This window comes from Pimephales promelas, chromosome 24, assembly GCF_988280905.1.
Source record: "Pimephales promelas chromosome 24, fPimPro1.hap1.1, whole genome shotgun sequence".
Lineage (NCBI taxonomy): Eukaryota > Metazoa > Chordata > Actinopteri > Cypriniformes > Leuciscidae > Pimephales > Pimephales promelas.
Window position 1 is genome coordinate 1867806 of NC_142792.1, and position 24456 is coordinate 1892261.

Below are 24456 nucleotides of genomic sequence, written 5' to 3' on the forward strand. Positions count from 1 at the left end.
ATACAATTAATATATATAAAATAAATATAATAATAATAATATAATTATGAAAACTACTGACGTTAAAAATACTAGCCTCCACACTGCATACTCCACAGTGATCTAGTATTCTGAACAACCTTGTACATTTATTTATTCATCAGATGCTTTCATCCAAAATGACTTACAAATGAGGAGACGTGAGCAATTAATCCTAAGCAGGCAATAGCAGTGCCACGATACAGAAGTTCGCACGCTGCCTTGGGTGTAGAGCTGGAGGGCGTTTGAGTGATAAAACAATAATCACAGAACAATGTCCTGGTTTTATGTCTATTAAGGCATGTGCACAGGCAGTTGTGTGTCTCAGTTGAGCAGGACGAGGAAACAGACTGACACATATTGAGCGTCTGATGACAGCACGGATGACGGACAGCTTAATGAGACGGACAAGAATCTAAATTAAACATCAATTACTGGCGCAAATTAAATTCCCTCCCTTTCATTTCGCTCAATTTCTGGAGACTACTGTTAAAAACACCTCTCTCTAGACTAGAGTTTGCATCAAGCTGACAATATCATACACTGTTAATTATTTGACTGTAAATTTACAATAAATTGCAGGTTACCAGTTGCATGACTTTCACAGTAAGTTATCGTATCATTTTTACAGTAAAGTATTGTGAAATGACAGTTGCATACTGTAACTTTACAGTAATTATGCCATCGCATTACTGTGATTTAGCGGTAAGCTGCTGTAGAATTAATGTATTTAACTGTGAAATTACAGTTGCTCTATATGTATTACTGTAATGTAGCAGTAAGCTGCTGTAAAATTAATGTATTTAACTGTGAAATTACAGTTGCTGTCTGTATTACTTTAATTAAGCAGTAAGCAGCTGTAGAATTACTGTACATAACTGTTAATGTCTATTGATTACTGTGATTTAGCATAAATGATGGACCAAACAAAACTAATAAAAACAGTGATTTAACTTTTATTTTTTAGAAGTAAAATACAATTTAATCACAGGAATAAAACACCTGGTAACAGGGATTAACAGTGGGTAACAGGAATGTGTGTCAAAAGAACGAGAAGAGAGATTGATGGAGAGAGAGGGAAGAAAAGACAATAGAGAGGGTTGCAGGTGTCTCTCTCCTTCCCTTGCGGTTGGTACCAGCATAGTGTGGGCTCCATTCACTATACACAAAAGATAAGAAAGACAAAAAGTTTAAGTTACTCTGTGGTGGACTGGCTCCCTGTTAAGTATGGTACTCGCGTTGTAACACTAATCCTAAAATGTCTAAAACTTTTTTTTTTTTTTAAATCATGTGAATAGTCCTATATCAATTCATATTAAATCAACAAATCAGAGGACTCTAGATACAGATTCAGATACAGTGTTTCGTTCGTCCGTTCTGAAGTTGGAACACCGCTTACATTATATTGACATCCATTCGAAGTCAATGAGCTTCCTTATCAGAGTGCAGACTTGCTGGTTCATGTGACCTCTCTGCCTCTTAGATTTTGTTCCCGTCTCTGGGTTGATGCCCAAGAAGCATCTATAATCAAAAAGACAGAAGAAAGATGTTAGTTTAATTTATGTGCGATGCAAAAAGGTGTCAGTTCCCAGTCACCACCTTCAGTGGGTTACTGCTGTTGGCAGTACAGAGTCAAACTAAAGTTAGCACAGTTTTAACAAGGTGACATTACTGTAATTCAGAAAATAAAATAAAAAAATTCATGGAACTGAACTGAAAAACATTTCCATCACAAACAGTCAAGAATAGACCCTCAACAAAGTAGAGGTGTGTGATTTACCCAGGTAAAGCATTAGCACACAACAATTTACATCATTTACATGTACTGTTTGCAGAGGATGGAGTAAAAGCCTGTTGTCTGTCCATCTCCCTATGTCTGTTTCTGCTTGTACTCCTCCTAGAATTATTACCCATTCACCAATGATGTGATAAACACATTTTATATCTTAAATCTTTTTCACAATAAAGCACCCAGTAGTTTTCACCGGCACAGACACACAAGTTAAGTCTGCAAGACACCACTTGTTTGAGGGGGAGAAAGGGGGGTCATCACCGTTTGGCTGCTGTGGTCCTGAACGGATTGCAAAATACATAAAAATACATCCAAACATTCCTTGTTTAACCCACCAAATAGAAAGCAAGCCCTCAAGTACAAAATTAATGTAGATATTACCTTTGGATAAATTCCAGAGTACAAGCAGCATCTTCAGCATACTTCAAATTAAAATTGTAGTAGCTGGAAAAAATAGCAGCCAGACCAGTTGTAAAGTCAAGGTGAGGTCCCATGACCACTTGACCCTCCAAGGACAGCATCCATGCCCTTGGTTTCATTTTGTCACCTGAAACAAAACCAGATACACTCATCATGGACGTTACACTTAGATCCTTTAAATCAGGCATGTGATTGGCTAAGGACAAAAACGCAGGAAAATGTACCGATCAATAATATATTCAAATATAAGTCAAATATAGTCTTCACTGTATAAATTATACATTGATTCTTATTAAAGCTACTATTACAGTTCTCAGTCAAGAGCAGTGAGTGATTTCCTCTGTGTTTTGTTGTTTAATTAACATTAAATAGATAGTTCTCCCAAAAAAATGTAATTTTCATCATTTACTCTCTCGAGTTGTTTTAAACCTGAAAAAGTTTCTTTCTTCTGTTTAAGTTATTTGGAAGAATGTCGGTAACCAAACAGTTGATGTACCCCAGTGATTTCCATAGTAAATTTTTCCCCATGGAAGTCAATGGGGACCAGCAACTGTCTGGTTACCCACATTCTTCAAAATATCTTCTTTTTTGTTCAGCACAAGAAATAAATTAATACAGGTTTGGAACAACATTACAGTGAATAAATAATGACAGAATTTTTATTTTGGGGTCAACTATCCCTTTAAGAACAAGCGGCTGCATTTATTATTAGGGCTACTGTCACTTTAAGACCTGTACGCGACACGTCTAATATACACGGAGCATTTGACAAGCAGATTTCTCTCAATTTTCTCGGTTTTCTTTGAGTTTAGACATAACCAAATGTTCTTATGTAAACCTTGTGTGTATTTGAGAGTATTAGCGAAATAATACTCGAAAGATAACTTAGTCCAGCAACCAAGCTTTTAGTGCATGTGCACGTCGGGTGTTCGCGCTCAGAACAGCGCTTCAGCAGTGAATGACATCTGTAACCAGCAAGGCTTTAAAGCACATGCAAATTAACTTTTGTGAACTCGCTGAACAGATAGCCGTTCCTCTGCGTTAATATTTCTCGCGTTGTACACTAATGCTGTTGAGACGGAGGTGTCAGGACTGCAACTGACAGAATGCACGACATAGCTGCTATATATTTCTACAAAAGCAGTCATCAGCTTGCTTGGAGCAAGGATCATAGCGCAAATTAGAAATATATCGATATATCGCCCAGCCCTGGTGACCTAACTGTGATGTTCTTGTCAACTGACAACGATACCAGCGCGAGAGCGACTCGAAATTGATCAGGTGAACAAGCTGAACCAATTAAACATTCTCTGGCTGAACGCAAATACGTCCTTGTTGATACTTTGAAAGGAACTTTCTGTACGCACGTCAGCCAGTTATGGGTTATGTCCTCATATTCTCTCCTTTTCACTCCGGCTGCCGACAGCCGTCCCCCTCTTTTTTTTTTTTTTTTTCTTTTTTTTTTACAGATCTGCATGATTCACGTAGGTCACATTTTCAGGTCGGAAAATCCGGAATTCCGGATTAATCCGGAAAAATCACATCCCTGTTTAAATGAAATTAATACATGAGCATCATACTCAGAACACTACTCACTCTCAGGTTATATTTTTAATAGGGCTGGCAGTTTAAGGCGTTATCAACGGCATTAATGCAAACCCATTTTAATGGCGTCAATTTTTTTATCGTATGATTAACAGCCTTTTTGGCCTAGCAAACGTTTTAGTTTTTTTCAATTGCTTTTGCAACAGGACGCAGCATGCACGAGGATGTTTTGTTGCTTCATCGACCAAAGCGCAAGCGGAGACCGGAAACAAAACAATAGGCATGCCACACATACTTGTTTGGGCTTGCGAGCTGGCCAAATAGTTGGTTAACGATACGTTTTGAGTGGATGACGAGCACGAGACGCCGAAATGGATGCCAGTAAGATTCTGAATGGAAAGTTTACTTTTAAAAAGTTGCCAAATGGTTCAATTGACAAGACCAAAGTGATCTGTGTGTTTTGTCGTTGTGAACTGAGCTATCACCATCGCAGCACATCCAGTCTGAAACACCACTTGATGATGGCCAAAGCAAAAACATAGCTGATGCGAATTCTGCACCTTTAGACATTTAGAATTAGTGGTGCACGATATATCGGCCGCCATTATAACATCGGCCGATATGATCAATTTTTTACACATCAGTATCGTTTGACAGCACTAATGTTTTTGTATATAAGGGGACTATAATGGAAATTTATTTGTGGTGCTCAAAGTGCAAAAAAACAACAACACATTTGAAAAACTCAACAGCAATGTCTCTTTCCAGAAATCATGACCTGTTTTACTTAAAGGAGTAGTTCACTTTTAAAAAAAACTTCTGCTGATAATTTACTCACCCCCATGTCATCCAAGATATCCATGTTATTCTTTCTTCAGTCGAAAAGAAATTAAGGTTTTTGATGAAAACATTCCAGGTTCAAACTACCAAACGGTTCAAGGTCCAAAAGACAGTTTCAGTGCAAACTGCAAACTGTTCAAAGGGCTTTAAATGATTTCAGACGATGAATAAGGGTCTTATCAAGCGAAACGATTGCTCAAATGGTCGCCTTGCTCTGTTCTGTGACGCACGTTTGTGACTCTCCTGTTCGAACTCCTTCATCAAAATGAACAAATCTTTTTCCGAGTCAATTTGTTAATTTCGTTCTTTGAATGAACCAAATGACTGTTACCATATAGAGAAAAATCCTGAAATGTTTATTTCTTTTCGACTGAAGACAGAATGACATGGATATCTTGGATGACCTGGGGGTGAGTAAATTATCAGCAAAAGTTTTTTTTTTAAAGTGAACTACTCCTTTAAGATAATCCAGACCTTATTGTGAGCAGTTTCATGTAGGAACTATCAGTTGAAAGAAAATAGTCACTACATGAAACTGCTCACAACAAATCTGTGGATGACTTGACAGAATACATTCAAAATGAGGAAGACATCAACATTACCTTGAACAATCAAGCGAGGGGTGCTTGGTAGCATCACAGTCCCTTCTACATCAGTGGCTGTGGCACAAGGCTGCAAAAATATGAGTGGAATAAGATTTAACTGTTAATAATATTTACCTATAGTAGCTCTAGTCAATTTGCGAACAAATCTTCCCTTGGCCCCCATTGATTTATCTTAGATTAGGCAGTAAACATTTGGTAAAGTTGAATTTGATCATGACAATGTGACAGGTTTCTTTGGACTGATGAGCAGTTGGCACCTGTATGAATGGTGAAGTGTAGAGTGAAGCGCTTTGTGTGGTCAGAAAACTAGAAAGATGCAATATAAGTACACTCCAATTATCATTTACCAAAAAACAATAGGCCTAATGCTTGTGTTAATGTGAGTAAAATATACTTACATCAACATCAAGCACAATAGCATCCGTAGGCTCTTTAAAGTATGCCATCAGAAGGAGAAGAATGCATGTAGCCTTGTCTGAAGACTCCGGTTCAAAACAAGCCAAAACGTCTTTCACGCCTTGATGACAGTTGACTTCTTTGCAAAATTTCAGAATGGTGTTGAATTTGTTCTCCAGGGCCTCTCGAAACTTCACGAGGATGGAGACATCGGTCAGAAGAGTAAAGTGGGAACATATACCTGAAGATAATGGAGTAGAAGTGCTGCTGAATCTTTGTTGTAATTATATACAGGTACTCTTTGGATGCTTCAGGTACATTGTATGGGTGGAATATAGCCTCAAAAACGAGCGAGTGGATTTTTGCCAGTATATGCTCACTTTTCTGTTCAAACAACTTATAACTTATACATTTTACATAATGACCCATCCCTTTAACTCATTATTGTAACAAAATAAAAGAATGATATTGTGGACAATGGCCCTCATTTACCATTCTTGCTTAGAAACGGGCGTATATGTGCATTTTACATTTCAGATGATTGAGACTATACTCCACCCATGCAATGAGCCATGTGCTTCACAACATGGAATAGGGAAAAAATACCTCTTGGTGAAAAGAGAAAAGGCCATTCCTCCTTAACAACTGCAATGGCTGGCGCAGGTACACTATTAAGATAGCGTCGCTGGATGATATAGGTCTTCTCCATCAGAGGTTCTGCTCTGTCAGCACCACTCATGCCTTCCTCTGAGTACATTTTGAGGAGATTACTTTTAATGCCATCTAATGATTCCTCAGTTTCGCCAAATGGAACTTCCACAGGACACCACCTTACACAGCCGTATTGATCTACAGGGCCTCTTGTCATGTCTCTGCCTTCATCTGGTACCTGACTATGCGTCCTCTCTCTGCGTCGTCTCACTAGAGTATTATTCCTGGTTTTATATTCCACCCTAGTTTTTAATTGCTGCAATATAGAATGACAACCATCTCCAAGGATGTCTCCATTTTTTGCAATGTCAGCAAAACATTTTGGATGGCTCCTTACAATGCTTCGAGCAATGTTGTGACACATTGTTCTGTTTGGGTTAGGGTCATGATCCAACATCTGATCAACCACTGCCCTGACCATTTCCTTTCTATCGCTTGGTGATGGTCTTGATTTATTTGTTAGCGCCTTTCGAATAGCTGCTGGCATCCTATCCCAGTTGACCTCGAAGGCTACATGCCATGGTCTGCCAAGGGGCAAGGATGGAGACGAAATGGTGTCTTGAGTGCATGGGAAGTTGGAAGGAGTGTTTAAAGAGCTGGGGACAACAATTGGAGTGACAGGAACCAGTTCCAGTTGAACTATTGCGAGTCCTACAATTAAGAGAACAGATTATTACATGAAGGGAGTGAGAAAATACTCCATCTGTGTTTTATTATTGCTCTGAATCGGATCTGGATGTGATCTTTGACAAAAAAAATTATTTTCTGATTTTTACTTTAATCCTCAGTTCCCTAAAACAAAACTACCGTATTTTCCGCACTATAAGGCGCACTTAAAAGCCTTTGATTTTCTCAAAAAACGAGAGTGCGCCTTATAATCCGGAGCGCATTATATATGGATCAATTGGTTAATAACGCTCCACATTATTAAATTCGCCAGCGAACTCACGCTCGTGTTCATCTTATGCCCGCTCTGTCACACGGCCAGTTCAACCTCGTTTAAATCACTGTCCCCGGCGCTGCTCACGCGTTTCAGAATGTTTATAAAGCGCTCCCCGTTCAGCGCTCAACGCAATTTGCTTCGTGCTCCACTCAAATCGGCCCCCGCTGCCTCCAAAAAATAAAAAAAATATGCATGTATTTGTATTTTACTTTTAGTTTAGACCACAGCCTTACCTTACAAAGACCAACAACAACATTTTCCAAACAGAAATGTTTCATTTCAAATTACAAATTAGGACTAGCCTAAGAACGGGAATGTAGCATTCACAAAAAGTCCTGTAAAATTCAACGATACAATGCAAGCAACTTTAGTCAGGCGGGGAAAAGACATGGAGTTTTCTCGTGGTGTGAGCTGAGCGGAGCGGGAAATAGGGCAACGCTCCGTCCTTTTAAAAATGCCGCTCTGCGCTCTGTTCAAGATCCGCCCGCTCGCGGTCCCCTCTCTTGCTCCAGCTACACTCCGCTCACATACTTTGCTGCGAATGTAAGTTGTGCCCGCCCCAGCGCGCTTCCTATAAACGCCTCGCCTCCGGCGCCGCGCACTCGCTACATTCCCTTTAGCACATCTAGTGGATGCATAACGCAAACCCAGTTGAACGTATGACTGCAGTATCTTATGCGCCTTATAATCCGGTGCGCCCTATATATGAAAAATGTTCTAAAATAGCTCATTCATTGAAGGTGCGCCTTATAATCCGGTGTGCCATATAGTGCGGAAAATACGGTAATATTTCCTTTATCCACTAATAATTTTTGACACTGAGGATATATTATTCATAAAGATTAAATATGACAATTAACTTTATTCATTGTTATTGCTAATATTGTATAGTATGTATTGTTATTTGTTGTATAATCGCTAATAAAAAAAATAAAATTTGTTTACTTTGGGCAAGCAGATTTCTAATCTACTTGACCGACCGAGTAGATGATATATTCATGCTATATTTGCACTTATGTGCTGCCTTTCTTCAAAAAAAAAAATGTTTTACTTAATTTTATGCATTCTATTTTTATCTTTATTTTTATTCTATTCTATTTTATTCAACTTTAGATTATTCAACTTTTCAATGGGATAGTATAAAAAATATAGTTACCTTTAAAGCCATTCAGTAACTTTCGACACTGAATAGGTCGAAGGTATTTCTCTATATCTTTTTCTTGAAGCAAAGCAAGGTCTTCCTGGTTTTCCACCCCAAGCTCTTGCAACCCACACAGCAGTGAATTCAGAGTTTCTTCAGAGAGGCCAGGTACGAATGACAGCACCACTTCTTTCAGCATTACTTCATCCATTTTCTGAAAAGAGAGTTTGAGCAGACATACAAACAATTCCATTTGGCAAATTACTATAGTTATGTACATAATGTTTGAGCTTTATTACTGCAACAGAAAAAAACATAAAAATGCAATGAACTGGGGTGCATTTCCCAAAAGCATCATTAGCCAACTATGATCGCAAGTTCCGTCCTTATCAGCATAGTCCAACGAGTCTGTGTTTCCCGAAACCATCGTTCCAACGAACATTCACAAACAGCATCGCAAAGTTGTGTGGTTTGAACGACAGCTCTCGACCTGTGGTTAGAGGCATCGTTTCTATATTGCATGACATTTGGAGGTAATAAATCCTTATCTTGAGCAAAATAAGCAAGCTGACATTCAGTACAACCGGTGCTTTTTATTTAGAATACATACAAATGTAATTTACGTCTTTTAGTTTTTCAAAAGATTTGAAGTAACGTTTTTGAAGAGTGCGCATGCGCGAACGTGCTCTACTATGGACGAATGAGTCAAATATTGAGTCTGGTAATAAAGCAAAACAACTGAGAACAATTAGAAATAGCCCTCATGACATGTCTGTAATTTATATAAAACAAATCTAGCGTTAATTGGATCTCAAACAGTTTCATTAAAAGTAGTTATTACTCTACCACGTGCGAAACCAACGTGGTTGAACGATACTTTGTGACAGTGGGTTTTGGGAAACAGTCGTGATTAGCTAGTTGATTTTTCCAACGATGCATTGTACTATGGTAGTGAAACAGTGAACTGCGTCGTTGTACTGGAAACACACCCCTGAACAGCAATAACTAATGAGCAAATAAATCAGTAAAAACAAAAGTTAAAAACAGTGAATGGGGGAAAAAAAACATAGAACTAGGAAGAATAATAACAACTAGAAAGGGCTTTAAATAAATAATAAAAGAACGCTCACTGCCGATGTGTCAGTGTCACCAATTTATATTTGTGGTGGTTCTGCATTTTATTTGACAAATTATAAGACTTTTATAGCCTTACATATCTATTCCTGTGTGTGTGTGTGCACATTTTCAATGTGTCAGTGTCACCAATTTAGTTTTGTGGTGGTTCTGCATTTCGGATGATTTTATTTTACAAATGATGAGAAGGTTTTATTGTCTCAAAAATGTATTCCTCTGTGTGCATGTGTGTTCGTGTGTGCGCGTGTGTGGCGAGCATGATAATTTTGCATTGTGGACGTTTTTTGCATTGTTGGAAGTGTGTCACTTTATTTCTGTCTATGCTTGTTTCTGATTTTTATGATGAATTTTGTATTTTTACTATGCAGGGTCTCCAGGGACCTCAAAGACAACTAATGTCACTTTTCTGTCACGCTAACATAATAACGGACATCATTCCAATTTTTTTTTTCTTTTTTTGTAGATCTAGAAAGTGTTGAGAGCTGTGTAAAGTTTCATAACATTTGGACTAAGAGAAGATTTTTTTTTTAAAAATCAGCAAAAGTCATTTGCGGGTTAAAAAGACCCCAACAATAACCAGAGGGTTAATGTTACATGTACAAGTTGTCCAACATCTTCACAACAGATATCAAAGAACACTATCCCCTTTACACTATATACTAATTGGAGAGAATACAATCAAACTATTTACACCTATATAGAAAAACACATTTGGTAAGCAAAACATTGTCGCGAATGATTGATGAAAGGAATGTATGAATTACTGAATCTGGATCTAATGAACTAGGATATTTAAGAAACAAATAACAGTTTAGACAAAATATACTACTGAAATAGTCGGATTTAATACAGACAGGGATGGTATCGTTTAATTTTTTTCCTTTAGCATTTTTTTTTTTTTTTTTTTTTTTACTGCACCTAAAAACCACCAGCTCTGGGCATATAAACTTTAAATGTAAGATGAAATTTAAAATAATGACTTTAAGCTTAAAATATGAACAGTTTTACAAGCATTTTTTTTTTTTTTTTTTTTATCACTGTGATGAGAACATGTATAATTGGTTATTTGGTAGCTTAAAAAAATTTTATTAAAAAGGAACTCCCAATAAGTTTACATATTGTGTGTGCATTTCTACCTGCTTGCTCCACTCGTCACATCAATACCGGCTACCTCTGTCAAGTGTCAGTTCAAACTGCCTCTGGAAAAGAATGGTGGAGAGCAATTAGTGATATATCATACACTTTGTATGATGGAAGAGGATAATAGTCAAGCAAATCCTTTTGCTCGATGCAAACATAATCCTCTTGAGCAGTTCCTAATTCACAATAGACACCCATGTCGCTCAGCTTCACAAAAGTATGTTTTTGAGTCACAAACTGCACAGACTCATTAAGAGCAATGATAAGATTAATCTTTCCCACAGAAAGTTCTCGATCAGTACTCTCAAGCAAAACACACATTCCCTTTCGGTAGACTGTGCCTTTCACTGTGACTTCATTGCAAGCTACTGCAGACTCAAAATTTTGACCAGCTACTGATGCCCTGATCCTGTCGTTGTAATCACTCACATAAAACTCTGTACCCTTATCAACACGAACATCTGAAGGAAAGAGTCTGCCTGCACTCAGGTAGGCTTGCAATAGTTGGTGTCTTTCTGCAAGAGTTTTGCACAGATTCTTAAAGTTGTGCAATTTCCTAGCACACTGCTTGAAGAAGGTGTGTTTGCTCTCGAACCGTAGCGTCCACAGGCGTATAAGTGGGCCAAAGTGAAGAATCAGTTCTGGGTAATGGCACAAATAGTGATGCTTGGGTTTTAACGGACTGGCAGGGAAAAGCCTTTGACGACTGAAGATATATTCTTCAATAAGGACTTTAAGATATGCCACTTGGCCTGCTGTAATGGCTGGTGCGCAAACAAGCTCCACAATCTCTCTCAGCTGCAGAATGAGTTGCCATACTTCATTTTCAGAAGGATCTTTAATTCTGTCACCCACAAAAAGAGGTAGCAACCGAAGAAAGCACCAATTTTGAACTGCATGTCCACTTAATCGTTCACTACCAGGAGATATGTCTGCTGGTTTGCTGCTGGCATCATTTCCCTGATATTTGAATTGATTTTTACATCTGTTCAATTGTAAATAGGTAAAGTGCTTCTCCTGAACCAAGTGACCAACAAACAAGGCAAGGTCATAAGACACAATACCCTCAAACAAGTCATGCCCCAGACATGGCGGGAGCCCTGGCTGGCAAACATGAAAATAATTAAGATGGTTAAAAGGAGAGTCCATCTTGATGCCGCATACTGTGGCAGTAGCACTGGTGTCTAAACCTTGCAAATGACTTCGATAGGACTGTGCAGTTCTTGAAGTCCCACACGTGTATGGTTCATTCATAAATGCATTTCTGTCGATCTCACAGTAGCGGCAGAAATGGGTTGCCCGACTAAAGTTTTCGACAAATCCCCCAATGCAATGTGATCCAAGGTTGTCTCCTGAAATGGCAACTAAAGCTCCTTTTACAACTTTGCCATCATTTGTCAAAATACCTCCTTCCTCTAGAAGTTTGAGGTCCCTGATCAATGGTTCAAAAACTTTGTTCATGCCAAAGTATTTAAAATCTTTCTCCCTACATAGGAGGACAAGTTGCATTTGATCTATTGTGGATCTATTGTGAGGCAAAATGTCAGTCAGGGTCATGTAAACAGCTAAAACCTTATGTTTTTTTTTCCCTGAACCAAGTGGATTCACAACCTCAAAAGCATCTTGATATAGGATCACACCAACAGATGAAGGCTCTGTTTTCAGCAGCTGATTGCCCTTAAATCCCTCTCCATCTCTCACATCCTGAATTATATTTGCAGTAGCTGGTTGCAAATGTGTGGCGACATACTGTTCTCTTACAGACTCACTTTTGAACAGTGCAGCTAATGTCTCATGGATGGGAATATACTGGGAAAAGCACTCGTTACCATTTTCATCACAGCCCAAAAGAAAAGGCACAGGCTCAACATAGTTGAAACTAGTTTTAAAAAAACTCTTCCTTTTTTGGTCTGTACTCAAAATGTCCCTGTTACACATCTTAAGAAGATCTTCCCTGTTCATTTCCTCAATGATGTTGCTTATTGTGTCCTCTTGGATTCCACTTTCTTTCAGTTTCTTAGTTAAGATCATAAGGGAATGTGATAAGCCAATTTCATGGGCATTTTGAAAGTCCTCAATGACAGTCTGTATAGTACTGGCTGGTAGCAATAACTTTCCTTGTAATTTAAGATACAGAAGGGCAAGGTTTTGCAAATAGAGAGTTTCATCTACAGCAAATTGCCCCTCTGGCTCATTATCAGCCACAAAAGATGTATCAGAACATGGCTGACTATGCAGACTACTAGGCTCTGCAGGATCGCACACATCTAACAAGGTGTGATCTAGATTTTTATGTTTCCTTGAAAAATGTGAGGCTAAAGTGGACGCAACTGTAAAGCTGCAACCACAATCTCTGACTGGGCATTTGATTTCTAATCCCTCATGTATGTGTGACTTCAAATGCTTGATGAGAGAGCTTAAGGTGTCACATGTAAATGTACAAAACGGAGCAACACATTTTAAGGGAGTCTCAAATTGCTTGCAAGGTCGCACAGATGATCCAAGCCCTTTATGGTCTCTGTACATATGAGTTTTCAAAATATTTGCTTTGCGATACATCCTAGAGCATTCAGGCACACCGCAATTGTACTTAAAGTCAGGAGCATTGCTATGCAGCTTTGAGTGCTGAATAAACTCAATAACAGTACCAGACACATGCTCACACAAACTGAATTTACAGTTGAACATTGTGTTCTTCAGTTGAGAAAAACTAAATACAGGGCTTTTTTAAACTAGCAATTTTGGATGTAGCTAGCAGATTGCCTTTATAACACCAAAATACTGTATTTGGATCACTCACACCTAAATTACCAAACACTACTGAACAACATAAAAAGTAATTAACAATATATACAGATTAGTTAAAGATAAATGTGAAAATATAGAATCTATTAAGGACTACTCAGGTTATTAACTTTAAAATGAACAGTGTGTACTGCAACGTTAGTTAGAAAACTAACGTTACTTTCGCCACCATGTAGTGACAGTCACTGTGACTGTCACTGCTGTGAGGTAACTTAACGTTAGGCTACTAGAAACTAAACCATACGGCTTGTAAGTTATTTAAATTGTATATAACGTTACAAACTCATTACCGGATGATGATTAAAAGACAATAATTACAAACGTATATCCTACAGATCAAATCACTGCAATTGCGTTGGACTGTCTCTAGTTAATCAACATTAATGTTCTTGCAAAACACATAGAGTGCACCTTGGTCTAACAGCGGGAAAACTGCCGCGCAAAAGATTTATTTTGGCAGTGGAAAATTCCAGAGACACGATTAAAAAATATATTGACATGCGCACTTCATTTTTCTGTTGACGAGACAGACAACGGTTGCTCCGTTTCAAACACACAGCAGGGAAGGAAATTAAAAATGTACTAATTTGAGATGAATATAATCCACCTTTGCCCAAATACAACACAATAAGGCCACATCTTACCTTATAACTTTATTTCTCATCGGTCAACGTAGAAAAAAATGCTGTGGAAAAAGAGAGAACGCAGTTAGAGTAGCGTAACGTTAACTAAGATAAGCTTTAAGCAAAGCTAAAGTTAAATGTTCGACAGTGTATCTAACCAGACGTCTCAGTTACTAATTTAATACGGTAGCAGTATAATTAACACTAACTTACATCCAACGTCTGTTCATTCAAATTTGCGCGCTTAAACCTAAACGAGTCTGCTCCAGCTTACATAAAGTTACAAAAACATGACAACAGAACCTACAACTAACGCGAATTTGCTTCATACTTTTAAATACATGCACTATCATATTAAAAATAGTCATCAAATTGCTAAAGGTTGACATTTAACACTTACCCGCTGAATCCACCGAATGAGACCACGTAGATCATAGAGAGCTCTGATGACGCTGACGCAGCTGTCACTCAAAAAAGACGGAATTCACAGTAATTTCTTGTAAAAGCCCCGCGCCTGTATTATTTTCACAGTAAAAGTCTAAATACGGTATTATATTGTGAATTGTCACAGTTAAAGCCTGTGAAGTGGTAATAATGTAATTAATTGTGAAATTTTACAGTTATATATAGTGAAATCCTGGAAAAATTTTACAGTGTATAAAAGAACAAGATCTGGCTTGAATTCAGAGCAGATCGTGATCACCGTAATGACTGGCAGTGTCATGAATATGCACAAATTGTCCGGCTTCCAACTCTCACACTGAATTATGCCGTGTGTGCCAACACTGAGACAATAATCACCAGTCTATATGCTATCTTATGCTAATAAGGACACTTTGGCTACACAATATATGCACATCTGGCTACATTACACAAGCCAAGCTTGGAAAAACATCCGAACATTTGTCAACAGCAGCACTTGAGATGAAGTGTTCAGGGCTCGTTATTGTCATGTGGTTAAAGCTAAAATAACGACCAAATGACACGCAATCACTATCTGAGTAAATCTAAAAAGAGTCTCTATAGGGGCTTTCACTTATAGGAACCAGTAGAAGTGAAACTAGGGGATCTGAGTAAAAAACATCCAATCCCATTATAGATCTCTATTATCTTTCAATGGACGTCTAGTGGTTGCTAGGGTGATGTAACTGGTTGCTAGGTCTGGTTTTGAATTTATGTCACTGCTTATTGGCTGCTTGAACAAAATAACCCCCACCCACAAATCTCTGTGACACTCTGAGCTGGAGATACGATCTCATGCTGAAGTTCATGCCCAACTCCATTCAAACTCCATTCAAACTCCATTCAAACTCCATTCAAACTCCATTCAAACTCCATTCAAACTTCATTCAAACTCCGTTCGAACACTATTCAAACTCCATTCAAACTCCATTCAAAATCCATTCAAAAACCATTCAAACTCCATTCAAACACTATTCTAACTCCATTCTAAATCCATTAAAACTCCTTTCAAAAACCATTCAAACTCCATTCAAACTCCATTCAAACACTATTCAAACACCACTCAAACTTCATTCAAACTCCTTTCAAACACAATTCAAACTCCATTACAACTCCATTCAAACACCATTCTAACTCCATTAAAAAAACATTCAAACTCCATTCAAACTCCACTCAAACTCCATTCAAACTCCTTTCAAACTCAAACTCCATTCAAACACCATTCAAATTCCATTCAAACTGCATTCAAACTCCATTCGAACACTATTCAAACTCCATTCAAACTCCATTCAAAAACCATTCAAACTCCATTCAAAAACCATTCAAACTCCATTCAAACACTATTCTAAATCCATTAAAACTCCTTTAAAAAACCATTCAAACTTCATTCAAACTCCTTTCAAACACAATTCAAACACCATTACAACTCCATTCAAACACCATTCAAACAACATTTAAACTCCATTCAAACTCCATTCAAACTCAAACTCCATTCAAACTCCATTCAAACACCATTCAAACTCCGTTCAAACTTCATTCAAAAACCATTCAAACTCCATTCAAACAACATTTAAACTCCATTCAAACTCCATTCAAACTCAACCATTCAAAATTGTGGATGCTAATTTCGGACTCGGTGTGCAAGGGCCTTTAACGCCGAATTTATGTCCAGAAGAATAATAAGCATGAGAGATTACAATAGATACACTGATTACAATCTCACATATATTAAATTTAGCTTGAGATGCAAAGTTAAACACATTAAATGATAAAAAATAATATAAATGTGCTTTAAAAAAATGTGCTTTTTCACAGAAAGGCCCTGAATCCGCCCGAGGTCCAGAAGCCGGACAGCACATTTCTTAACCCATCACTGCAATTTCTCCAAGCTGATGGGATTCCTGAACTTCAAATGAGCCTGACACTCACACCGTCCGAGACCAGACGCCATTACTGTCGCCGGTGCAATACAGGCTTTTAAACAGCTTTGATTCATGGAGGAAAGGCTAAACACATTCAGACAACTGTTATTTTATTTCCAATGTTCTCCTCTTTTCAGCAGGTTAGTCATTACGTGCGCGCTCGCCCGGTCTTAGAAAGAGTCAGAGCACGGCATGGCACGGGAGACTAGTGTTATTGTTGACAATAATGCGGAGCGTGAAATCGCATTAAGAGTTGCGGCTGAGGTTCTGCCACCTTGAGCTCTCCAGGGTTTGCCGGGATAAAGTTTTCCAAAGCGAGTCCAACTGAGCTCTCGACGCCAATCTCACAACAGTCGCGGAGAGAGAGGAAGTCAACGCTGTCCCTCAGCGAGGTGTGAGTCCCGACTGAGGACGCTGGCTTTTAATTACCACACACACTCAGGGTAATAAACGACACACTCCAGCAGAGGACTCGCACACTGACAGAGTGAGCACATTCATCGCTCACAGACCGAGAAACACGTCCAGCTCAAAATATAAAGAATGAAATGAGAAAAATACAGTCAAAAGGGACTTTCCTATTGTTTTAAATTATACAAAATTACATTTTTTAATAAAAATGATATGAAATAAAATGTAAGCTACAATAAATAAATGAACAATAAAACAAAACTATATTAATTTGAAAATGTTTATAATACTAATTTGAAAACTTTATAATAATTTATTTAGTTGAGATAACTTATTATTTTGAGTTTCTGATGATTAAATCATTCTCCTTCATTGTATTAACTCACTTTTTCCCTTTCATTTAACTTAAAATTTTAAGGCAACCAGGTTACTTACTTTTTTAAGTTAAACCAACATTTTTTTTTACAGTGCAGGCAATAAAAAGGGATTCATTTTAGAAAAAAGTTAAATTTAGCACCTTTAATATCCTAATGATTTTTGGCATAAAATAAAAACCGATCATTTTGACCCATACAATAGTGTTGGCTATTGCCACAAATATATACCAGTGCGACTTGTGACTGGTTTTGTGATGCAGGGTCACATATGTGATTTGCCTTGATTTGTGCGACTGTGTCCAGTCTATAAATATATTTCCCAGGCGGTCTCTCGTCTCCTTACAAGCAATCAGGCTGTTTAATTACCGCTGCCCCGTCCGTGATCCGTGTCTCCGCGACACGCGCCGCTCTATGATTGTTTTCCATGTTGAGGATGCAGAGGTGACGAATCCGCCCACCTCTCATTAATAAGAGTGTGTGTGTTTGTCTGGGTGTTTCCAGACATTAACAGCCCTCGTCTACTCACTCACTGACCGAACGAGACAGCTTCACTACAAACTGCGTTTCAGCGCCGCTTCAACGTCTGCCATCATTAGACATATTGACGCTGGCAATCGATGGCTTCATTTAGGAAACAGCGGTGTGGAAGGTCTAGTGTGTGTTGTGTTTAATGTCTGGGCCGTGTTGAAGCGTTGAGAGCCTAACAGCAGAGCTGTCTACAAGATAAGTCCATAAATATTTGAAAGCACTTCTACCTGGCTGAAGTGTGTTTGGCTGTGATGAAAGAGCATGCTTCGATCAGACTGCATCTTTTCCATGAAGAATGAAAAAGCTGTAAATGTGGGATACGCATTAGTGTTGACGTGTGCAGTGATGAAATCGTGGTGCTGTTTTCCCTTCAGCCGCACGATTGTGGAGATTTTCCCATCATACCGAGGTGTTCCTTTATTTAGTTGTTATTTGTGTCACCTTCTGCAGTCACACACACACTGAGGGATTTAACAAGATCACGGTGACACACACAGGTGAGATTGGAGTTTGTGCATCATGTTTTTGTTTGTGTCTCTTCCCTGCGTATCACTGATTTGAATGGCATATGCAAACACAATCTGCATATGATTTATCAATTTAGATTCTGTATGATTGGTCAATTGTGAGTTATAGGCGACTACTTTTTTTTTTTGTCCAAAGAAGACTCTTCTGCTCACTGAGGCTGCATTTATTTGATCACAAACACGGTAAAATTGCGAAATATGTTTTACAAATTAAAATAACTGTTTTTTAGTGCAATATATTGTAAAGTGTAATTTATTCCTGTGATCAAAGTTGTATTTTCAGCATCATTACTCCAGTCTACAGTGTCCCATGATCCTTCAGAAATCACTCTAATATGATGATTTGCTGCTCAAGAAACATTTAGGATTATTATCAATGTTGAAAACAGTTAAATTTATTACACTTTTTAACATTATAAATGACTGTTTTGATCAATTGAATGCATCCTTGCTGAATAAAAATGTTAATTTACCCCCCCCCCCCCCCCAAAAAAAAAAACTGAAGATACATTATCTTTTTAAATAGAATTAAAAAAAATCTTTTTAAAATAGAATTAAAATTAAATATCTTTTTAAAATAGAATTAAAAAAAAAAATTCTACAATTTCTTTTAAGTACTAACCCCAAACTTCTAAACTGCATATTTTGGCCAACAAATATATATATAATTGTGTAATATAACAATAATAATAGTTTTTTTTTCTTCTTTTGACTAATAGTGAAAACTTTTTTTCAATTCAGTTGCATTTTTCAATAATCATAACATTTAAATAATAAATAATTTTGCTGAAAATTCTGAAATGCAATTCTTCTGGGCACAATGCAAGGCTTTCCCACGTATGGTTACAATGTACTTAGTCAAAAGCATGATTTATAACAAATATGACCAATTAGAAAGGTAATAGCACACCTCTCCCATAGAGGATGAATTGAGGAATTATGCATGTCTGGAGCGCATACACACACACACTGCAACACTGTTTAATACTTCAGGTTAGAGGGTTTGTCAAATCCATACGCCTAATTCTGAGCAAAAGCAGTGATGGTTACCTTTGCAAGGCCTAAAAGCGCTCTGTTTCGGTCAGTTTTCTGTAATTCTGTAATTCTGCAGTGTTAGTATGTGTGTGGGGCCTCGTGGCTTGAGTTACTGTACGCATTAACATGGGGAGCAGCGAACGCAGAGAGGTTTGCATCAGCTCTGGCAGTCTGTCGATAACATTCACACACGCAATGAGAAGCAGACAAGGACTTCATAATCACAGAGCAAAACAGCATCAATTTCACAGTTAAACCTGTCATTCATTGTGCAAACATTATTTTTAGCACTATAGCCTGTTAAAACACAGTTTATACTATACAACAGTGTTGTAGTCGAGACCACCTCACTCGAGACCAGAGAGAGTCGAGTCCGAGTCAAGACCGAGTCCATAGAGAGTCGAGTCCGAGTCGAGTCCGAGACCAGAGACGGTCGAGTCCGAGTCGAGACCGAGACCAGTGAGGGTTGATTACCTAATTTACTTTTATTTACTTAGAGAAATCCTTTTTTTTTTTTTTTTTACTGAATTTACTTAGAGTTTTAAAAATATGATCAGTTTAGGGTAAAAAGGCCACATAGTAGGTGGTGTTAAAAGTAATTTTATTACAATTTGTCATGCGCAGTTGCGCACTAGAAAATCACCAATCACTGGGCGTGTCAATCAATTTAAAGAAATATTTTATTAACATACATTAATAATCATGAAAAATATTTTTAATTGAACTCGAGTGGACTCGGGAATAATTCCGAGTCCTAAAAAAAAAATGTTCGAGTACGAGTCAATTCCGAGTCCAAATGCACACGAGTCCATGACAAGACCAAGACCATTAAAATATGGTCTCGAGACCGAGACGAGTCCGAGTCTCGAGTACTACAACACTGGTCTGAAAGCCGATAACCGATATTTCTTAATGTTTGAAAGCCGATAACTGAAAATTCGTAATGTCGGAAAGCCGATAACCGATAATTCTTAATGTCTGAAAGCCAATAACCGATAATTCTTAATGTTTGAAAGCCGATAACTGAAAATTCTTAATGTTTGAAAGCCGATAACCGCACATTCTTAATGTTTGAAAGCCGATAACCGCAAATTCTTAATGTCTGAAAGCCGATAACCGAAAATTCTTAATGTCTGAAAGCCGATAACCGATAATTCTTAATGTCTGAAAGCCGATAACCGATAATTCTTAATGTCTGAAAGCCAATAACCGATAATTCTTAATGTTTGAAAGCCGATAACCGAAAGTTCTTAATGTTTGAAAGCCGATAACTGAAAATTCTTAACGTCTGAAAGCCGATAACCGATAATTCTTAATGTTTGAAAGCCGATAACCGAAAGTTCTTAATGTTTGAAAGCCGATAACTGAAAATTCTTAATGTCTGAAAGCCGATAACCGATAATTCTTACTGTCTGAAAGCCGATAACCGATAATTCGTAATGTTTGAAAAGCCGATAACCGATAATTCGTAATGTTTGAAAAGCCGATAACCGAAAATTCGTAATGTTTGAAAGCCGATAACCGAAAATTCTTAATGTTTGAAAAGCCGATAACCGAAAATTCTTAATGTTTGAAAGCCGATAACCGATAATTCTTACTGTCTGAAAGCCGATAACCGACAATTCTTAATGTTTGAAAGCCGATAACCGAAAATTCTTAATGTTTGAAAAGCCGATAACCGAAAATTCTTAATGTTTGAAAGCCGATAACCGATAATTCTTACTGTCTGAAAGCCGATAACCGATAATTCTTAATGTCTGAAAGCCAATAACCGATAATTCTTAATGTTTGAAAGCCGATAACCGATCATTCTTAATGTCTGAATATACAATCAACATTTTTTAAGAATTAAGTCCATTCTGTTCACCAAGGCGGCATGTATTTAGTAGCATTGCATATAGCAAAATGAACCTGCTTCCACTCAGTTGTTAAGTCCCGAACTGCTGTTTGTGATGAAGCGTTTCCGCTTTTCTAATGGTGCCGTTGTTGTGTTTGAGTGCGCAAAACAACTGAGACTGCGAATGACTGAGACGTCACAGAATATGAGCGCTGGCGGTGTGTGTGATGGTTTAATTATGTTCATTGTGTCAAGCACATTCTCTCAGAAGCGGGGGAAGTTTCCTAATGTGAAAGGGTTGCGTTCGTTCCCCTGTGGACGTCTCCAAGCCAACATTCACAGAGACGTTCAAGTTCAAGCTTTCTCCTCTTTACGGGGGTTTCTCAACAGCTCTGCTGAGTTTTCTATATAAGATGTGGATTTTTGTGCTGCATAATAAAAACTCTAATGCAATTTTGCTGCACAAACATCAGCTCATTAACATATTAATGAATGTGCATTTACATATCATCACCTGTGCGGTATTCAGACACTTTAGTCTTTCACAAAAAATGTCATTTGCATACAGAAGCCTTAGAAAAAGCCACAGTTGGTCTCCAGCTAACTATATTTGAATGCTATATGTATGTTCGCTGATCAATATTCATAAAAGCCTCTATTAAACCTATTCGTCATATAAAGTGATCATGTCTTTTCAGAAGACTTGGATTAAATCGCTAAATTCAGGTTTTTGAACACTTTGAAGCGTTAGAGTTTGGGCTGAATAGACTTTTAATGGAGGGATTGAAATCTCAGGTTTCAATAAAAAATAGCTTAATTTGTGATATGAAAATGAAAAAAAATGGGTTTGGAACCACATGTGGGTGAAAATTTCTCATTTTTGGCTGAAACCTTTATTCTGCGTTTCAAATACAGTGAATGCATCTTGATTTAATATTTGTACTGTAAAAAAATACTGAGTAAGAATATAATTTTTTTTGTTATTGATATAATTCACACACACTCATACTATCCTGCATTACCAGGCGCGCTCAGATCACACACTCTGTTCCCCTCAGATTAGCACAGTGACTCACGCCACACACTGAGCTTCCTCTCCGTCTGACCGTGTGTGTGTGTGTGTGTGTGTGTGTCGACAGGCAGCTCCAGGCTGACAGCAGATTGGTTCCCAATTGTTGTAAGAATACATCATTCCCCCTGGCATACTGTCACAGTAACTGCACAGATCTTTTTTTTTTCTTTAAATACTAATAATGGTTATCTATATTTGTCTTAAAGTCACCATGAAATTCAAATCGACATATTTCACACTTATGAATTTTACCCAAAGCCACTTGCATTGCATTCAAGGAATACATTTGCATATCAGTTGTCGCATGTTAAATATTAAAGTCTCTTTTTTATGGAATAATGCAGTATTAAATATAAATGATTTTTCCGTGTACATCATCATCATTATTATTATTTTTTTCACTCATGTGCATCATAATCTTGAATCAGAATAGCTTCCCCTTCCTCTTGCAGTGACATCATCTCTTAATGAGGGCCAGTGGTGGAGGAAGTACTGAATCTCAGTACTTAAGTAAAAGTACAAATAACCAGATAAAAATTTACTTTAGTAAAAGTAGAAGTAACACAATGACAACCATACTTAAGTAAAAAGTACCTGATTTTAAATGTACTTTAAGTATTAAAAGTAAAAGTACTTGCATAACAATTGATTCTCTTAATGACTATTTTCTAATGACTAATAAAACATTTAATTCTAACTCATTCAACCTAATACTCCTATAATGATGTTCAATAATGATGGAAAAAAACTGATCAGAAAATGTAACGAAAATGTAACAGAAGTTGTAGAAATGTAGTGGAGTAGAAAGTATAATAATTGCTGCAAAATGTAACGAAGTAAAAGTAAAAAGTATGTTCTATTTATTCTACTTAAAGGAGAACTCCGGCGAACAATGAACCTTTGGTCTAATAAAACATCGGTACCTAGTCAATCGTTCTCTGAGATTTGTTTTCATGATAATCGAATGTAAAGAGTTTTATCTCTAAAAACTGTTTAGCGTATAATGCTAGTAATGGGGGCATTGACTAAGTAAAAAGAAATCGCTAGTTTATACCACTAACAAGGCTCAAAATAGCCCCACACTAACACATAATGAGGCTCCACACATGCAAAACGAAGCATTGAGAACTTTGTAAGTGTACAGACCGTTTAATAAGAAGATACTTTATGAAGACAGTTCATTTCGCGTATACAGACAGGAGGCATCTTAAAAAATAGTCTCGATAAGTCGATCCCCGAACGCGGTTCATACAGTTCAGAAGTTCGTTGAACTTCACACAGCTCAGATCACTCAGCACGTCATTCGGGGATCGACTTATCGAGACTATTTTTTAAGATGGCTCCTGTCTGTATACACGAAATGAACTGTCTTCATAAAGTTTCTTCTTATTAAACGGTCTGTACACTTACAAAGTTCTCAATGCTTCGTTTTGTATGTATGGAGCCTCATTATGTTACTGCGTTAGTGTGCGGCTATTTTGAGCCTTGTTAGTGGTATAAACTAGCGATTTCTTTTACTTAGTCAATGGCCCCAGTACTAGCAATATACGCTAAACAGTTTTTAGAGATAAAACTCTTTACAATCGATTATCATGAAAACAAATCTCAGAGAACGATTGACTATGTACCGATGTTTTATTAGACCAAAGGTTCATTGTTCGCCGGAGTTCTCCTTTAAGTAAAGTAAAGATAGTTGAAAAATGCACTTAAGTAAAGTAACAAAGTATTTGTACTTCGTTACATTCCACCACTGATGAGGGCGGGGCTTGACCTGTCACTCACATGACATCAGCCAATAGCAAACCACAACCATCCAATCAATTCCCCACAGAATGTTGTCTGGAAATTTACAAGCGACATTAGCCAAGTTTCCATACACTTGTCAATCAAATTATATGAAGTTCGCTAAAAAACCTCATGCGAATAAAGCTGGTGAACGGCTTTAAAGCGAATAAAAACCGGTGCGTAATGACGTCAGGTGCTGTTTTGCGATCGAATTGGTATATCGAATTGATTTGAGACATGTTAAGGTGTATCCGAACTGCACAACATTGAAGTTTTGCTAGGCGCCATAATAACGTCCATCAGTGTTGATCGCATAAGCCGTATGTCAATCAAGAAAAAATCCGATGAGACCGAAAGTATTTTCATGAAGTTCATTCGAATGTTACT

At 37.6% G+C, this 24456-nt stretch overlaps 2 protein-coding genes across 5 annotated transcripts in view; both read right to left on the minus strand.

The window, feature by feature from the left end:
• The window catches only part of grm8a (glutamate receptor, metabotropic 8a), a 192345-nt gene that overhangs the window by 44603 nt on the left and 123286 nt on the right, over positions 1-24456 (minus strand). The gene's annotated exons all lie outside the window — the stretch shown is intronic.
• LOC148965123 (uncharacterized) lies at positions 952-14765 on the minus strand. 2 transcript variants are annotated; one of them, XM_089127002.1, is made up of 10 exons: positions 14514-14765; positions 14135-14175; positions 10682-10744; positions 8427-8625; positions 6223-6978; positions 5619-5857; positions 5218-5287; positions 2192-2357; positions 1418-1539; positions 952-1177 (listed from the first exon to the last, which is right to left on the minus strand). In XM_089127002.1, exons 4-9 carry the CDS (start codon positions 8620-8622, stop codon positions 1419-1421), a joined length of 1548 nt encoding a protein of 515 aa, XP_088983128.1. In that variant the 5' UTR covers positions 8623-8625; positions 10682-10744; positions 14135-14175; positions 14514-14765; the 3' UTR covers positions 952-1177; position 1418. The 2 variants fall into 2 exon arrangements, with proteins under 2 accessions (XP_088983128.1, XP_088983127.1); XM_089127001.1 differs by having other exon boundaries at positions 14135-14765.

What these genes read in the sequence shown, in the direction of transcription:
- LOC148965123 (XM_089127002.1), bottom strand. Translation starts at nt 8,622, where the DNA reads ATGGATGAAGTAATGCTGAAAGAAGTGGTGCTGTCATTCGTACCTGGC. An exon ending in CTATTGTGCTTGATGTTGAT is followed by an intron (nt 5,288 to 5,618) that starts GTAAGTATATTT and finishes ATATTTTTGCAG; the next exon opens with CCTTGTGCCACAGCCACTGA. An exon ending in CCCTCGCTTGATTGTTCAAG is followed by an intron (nt 2,358 to 5,217) that starts GTAATGTTGATG and finishes GTTTTGTTTCAG; the next exon opens with GTGACAAAATGAAACCAAGG.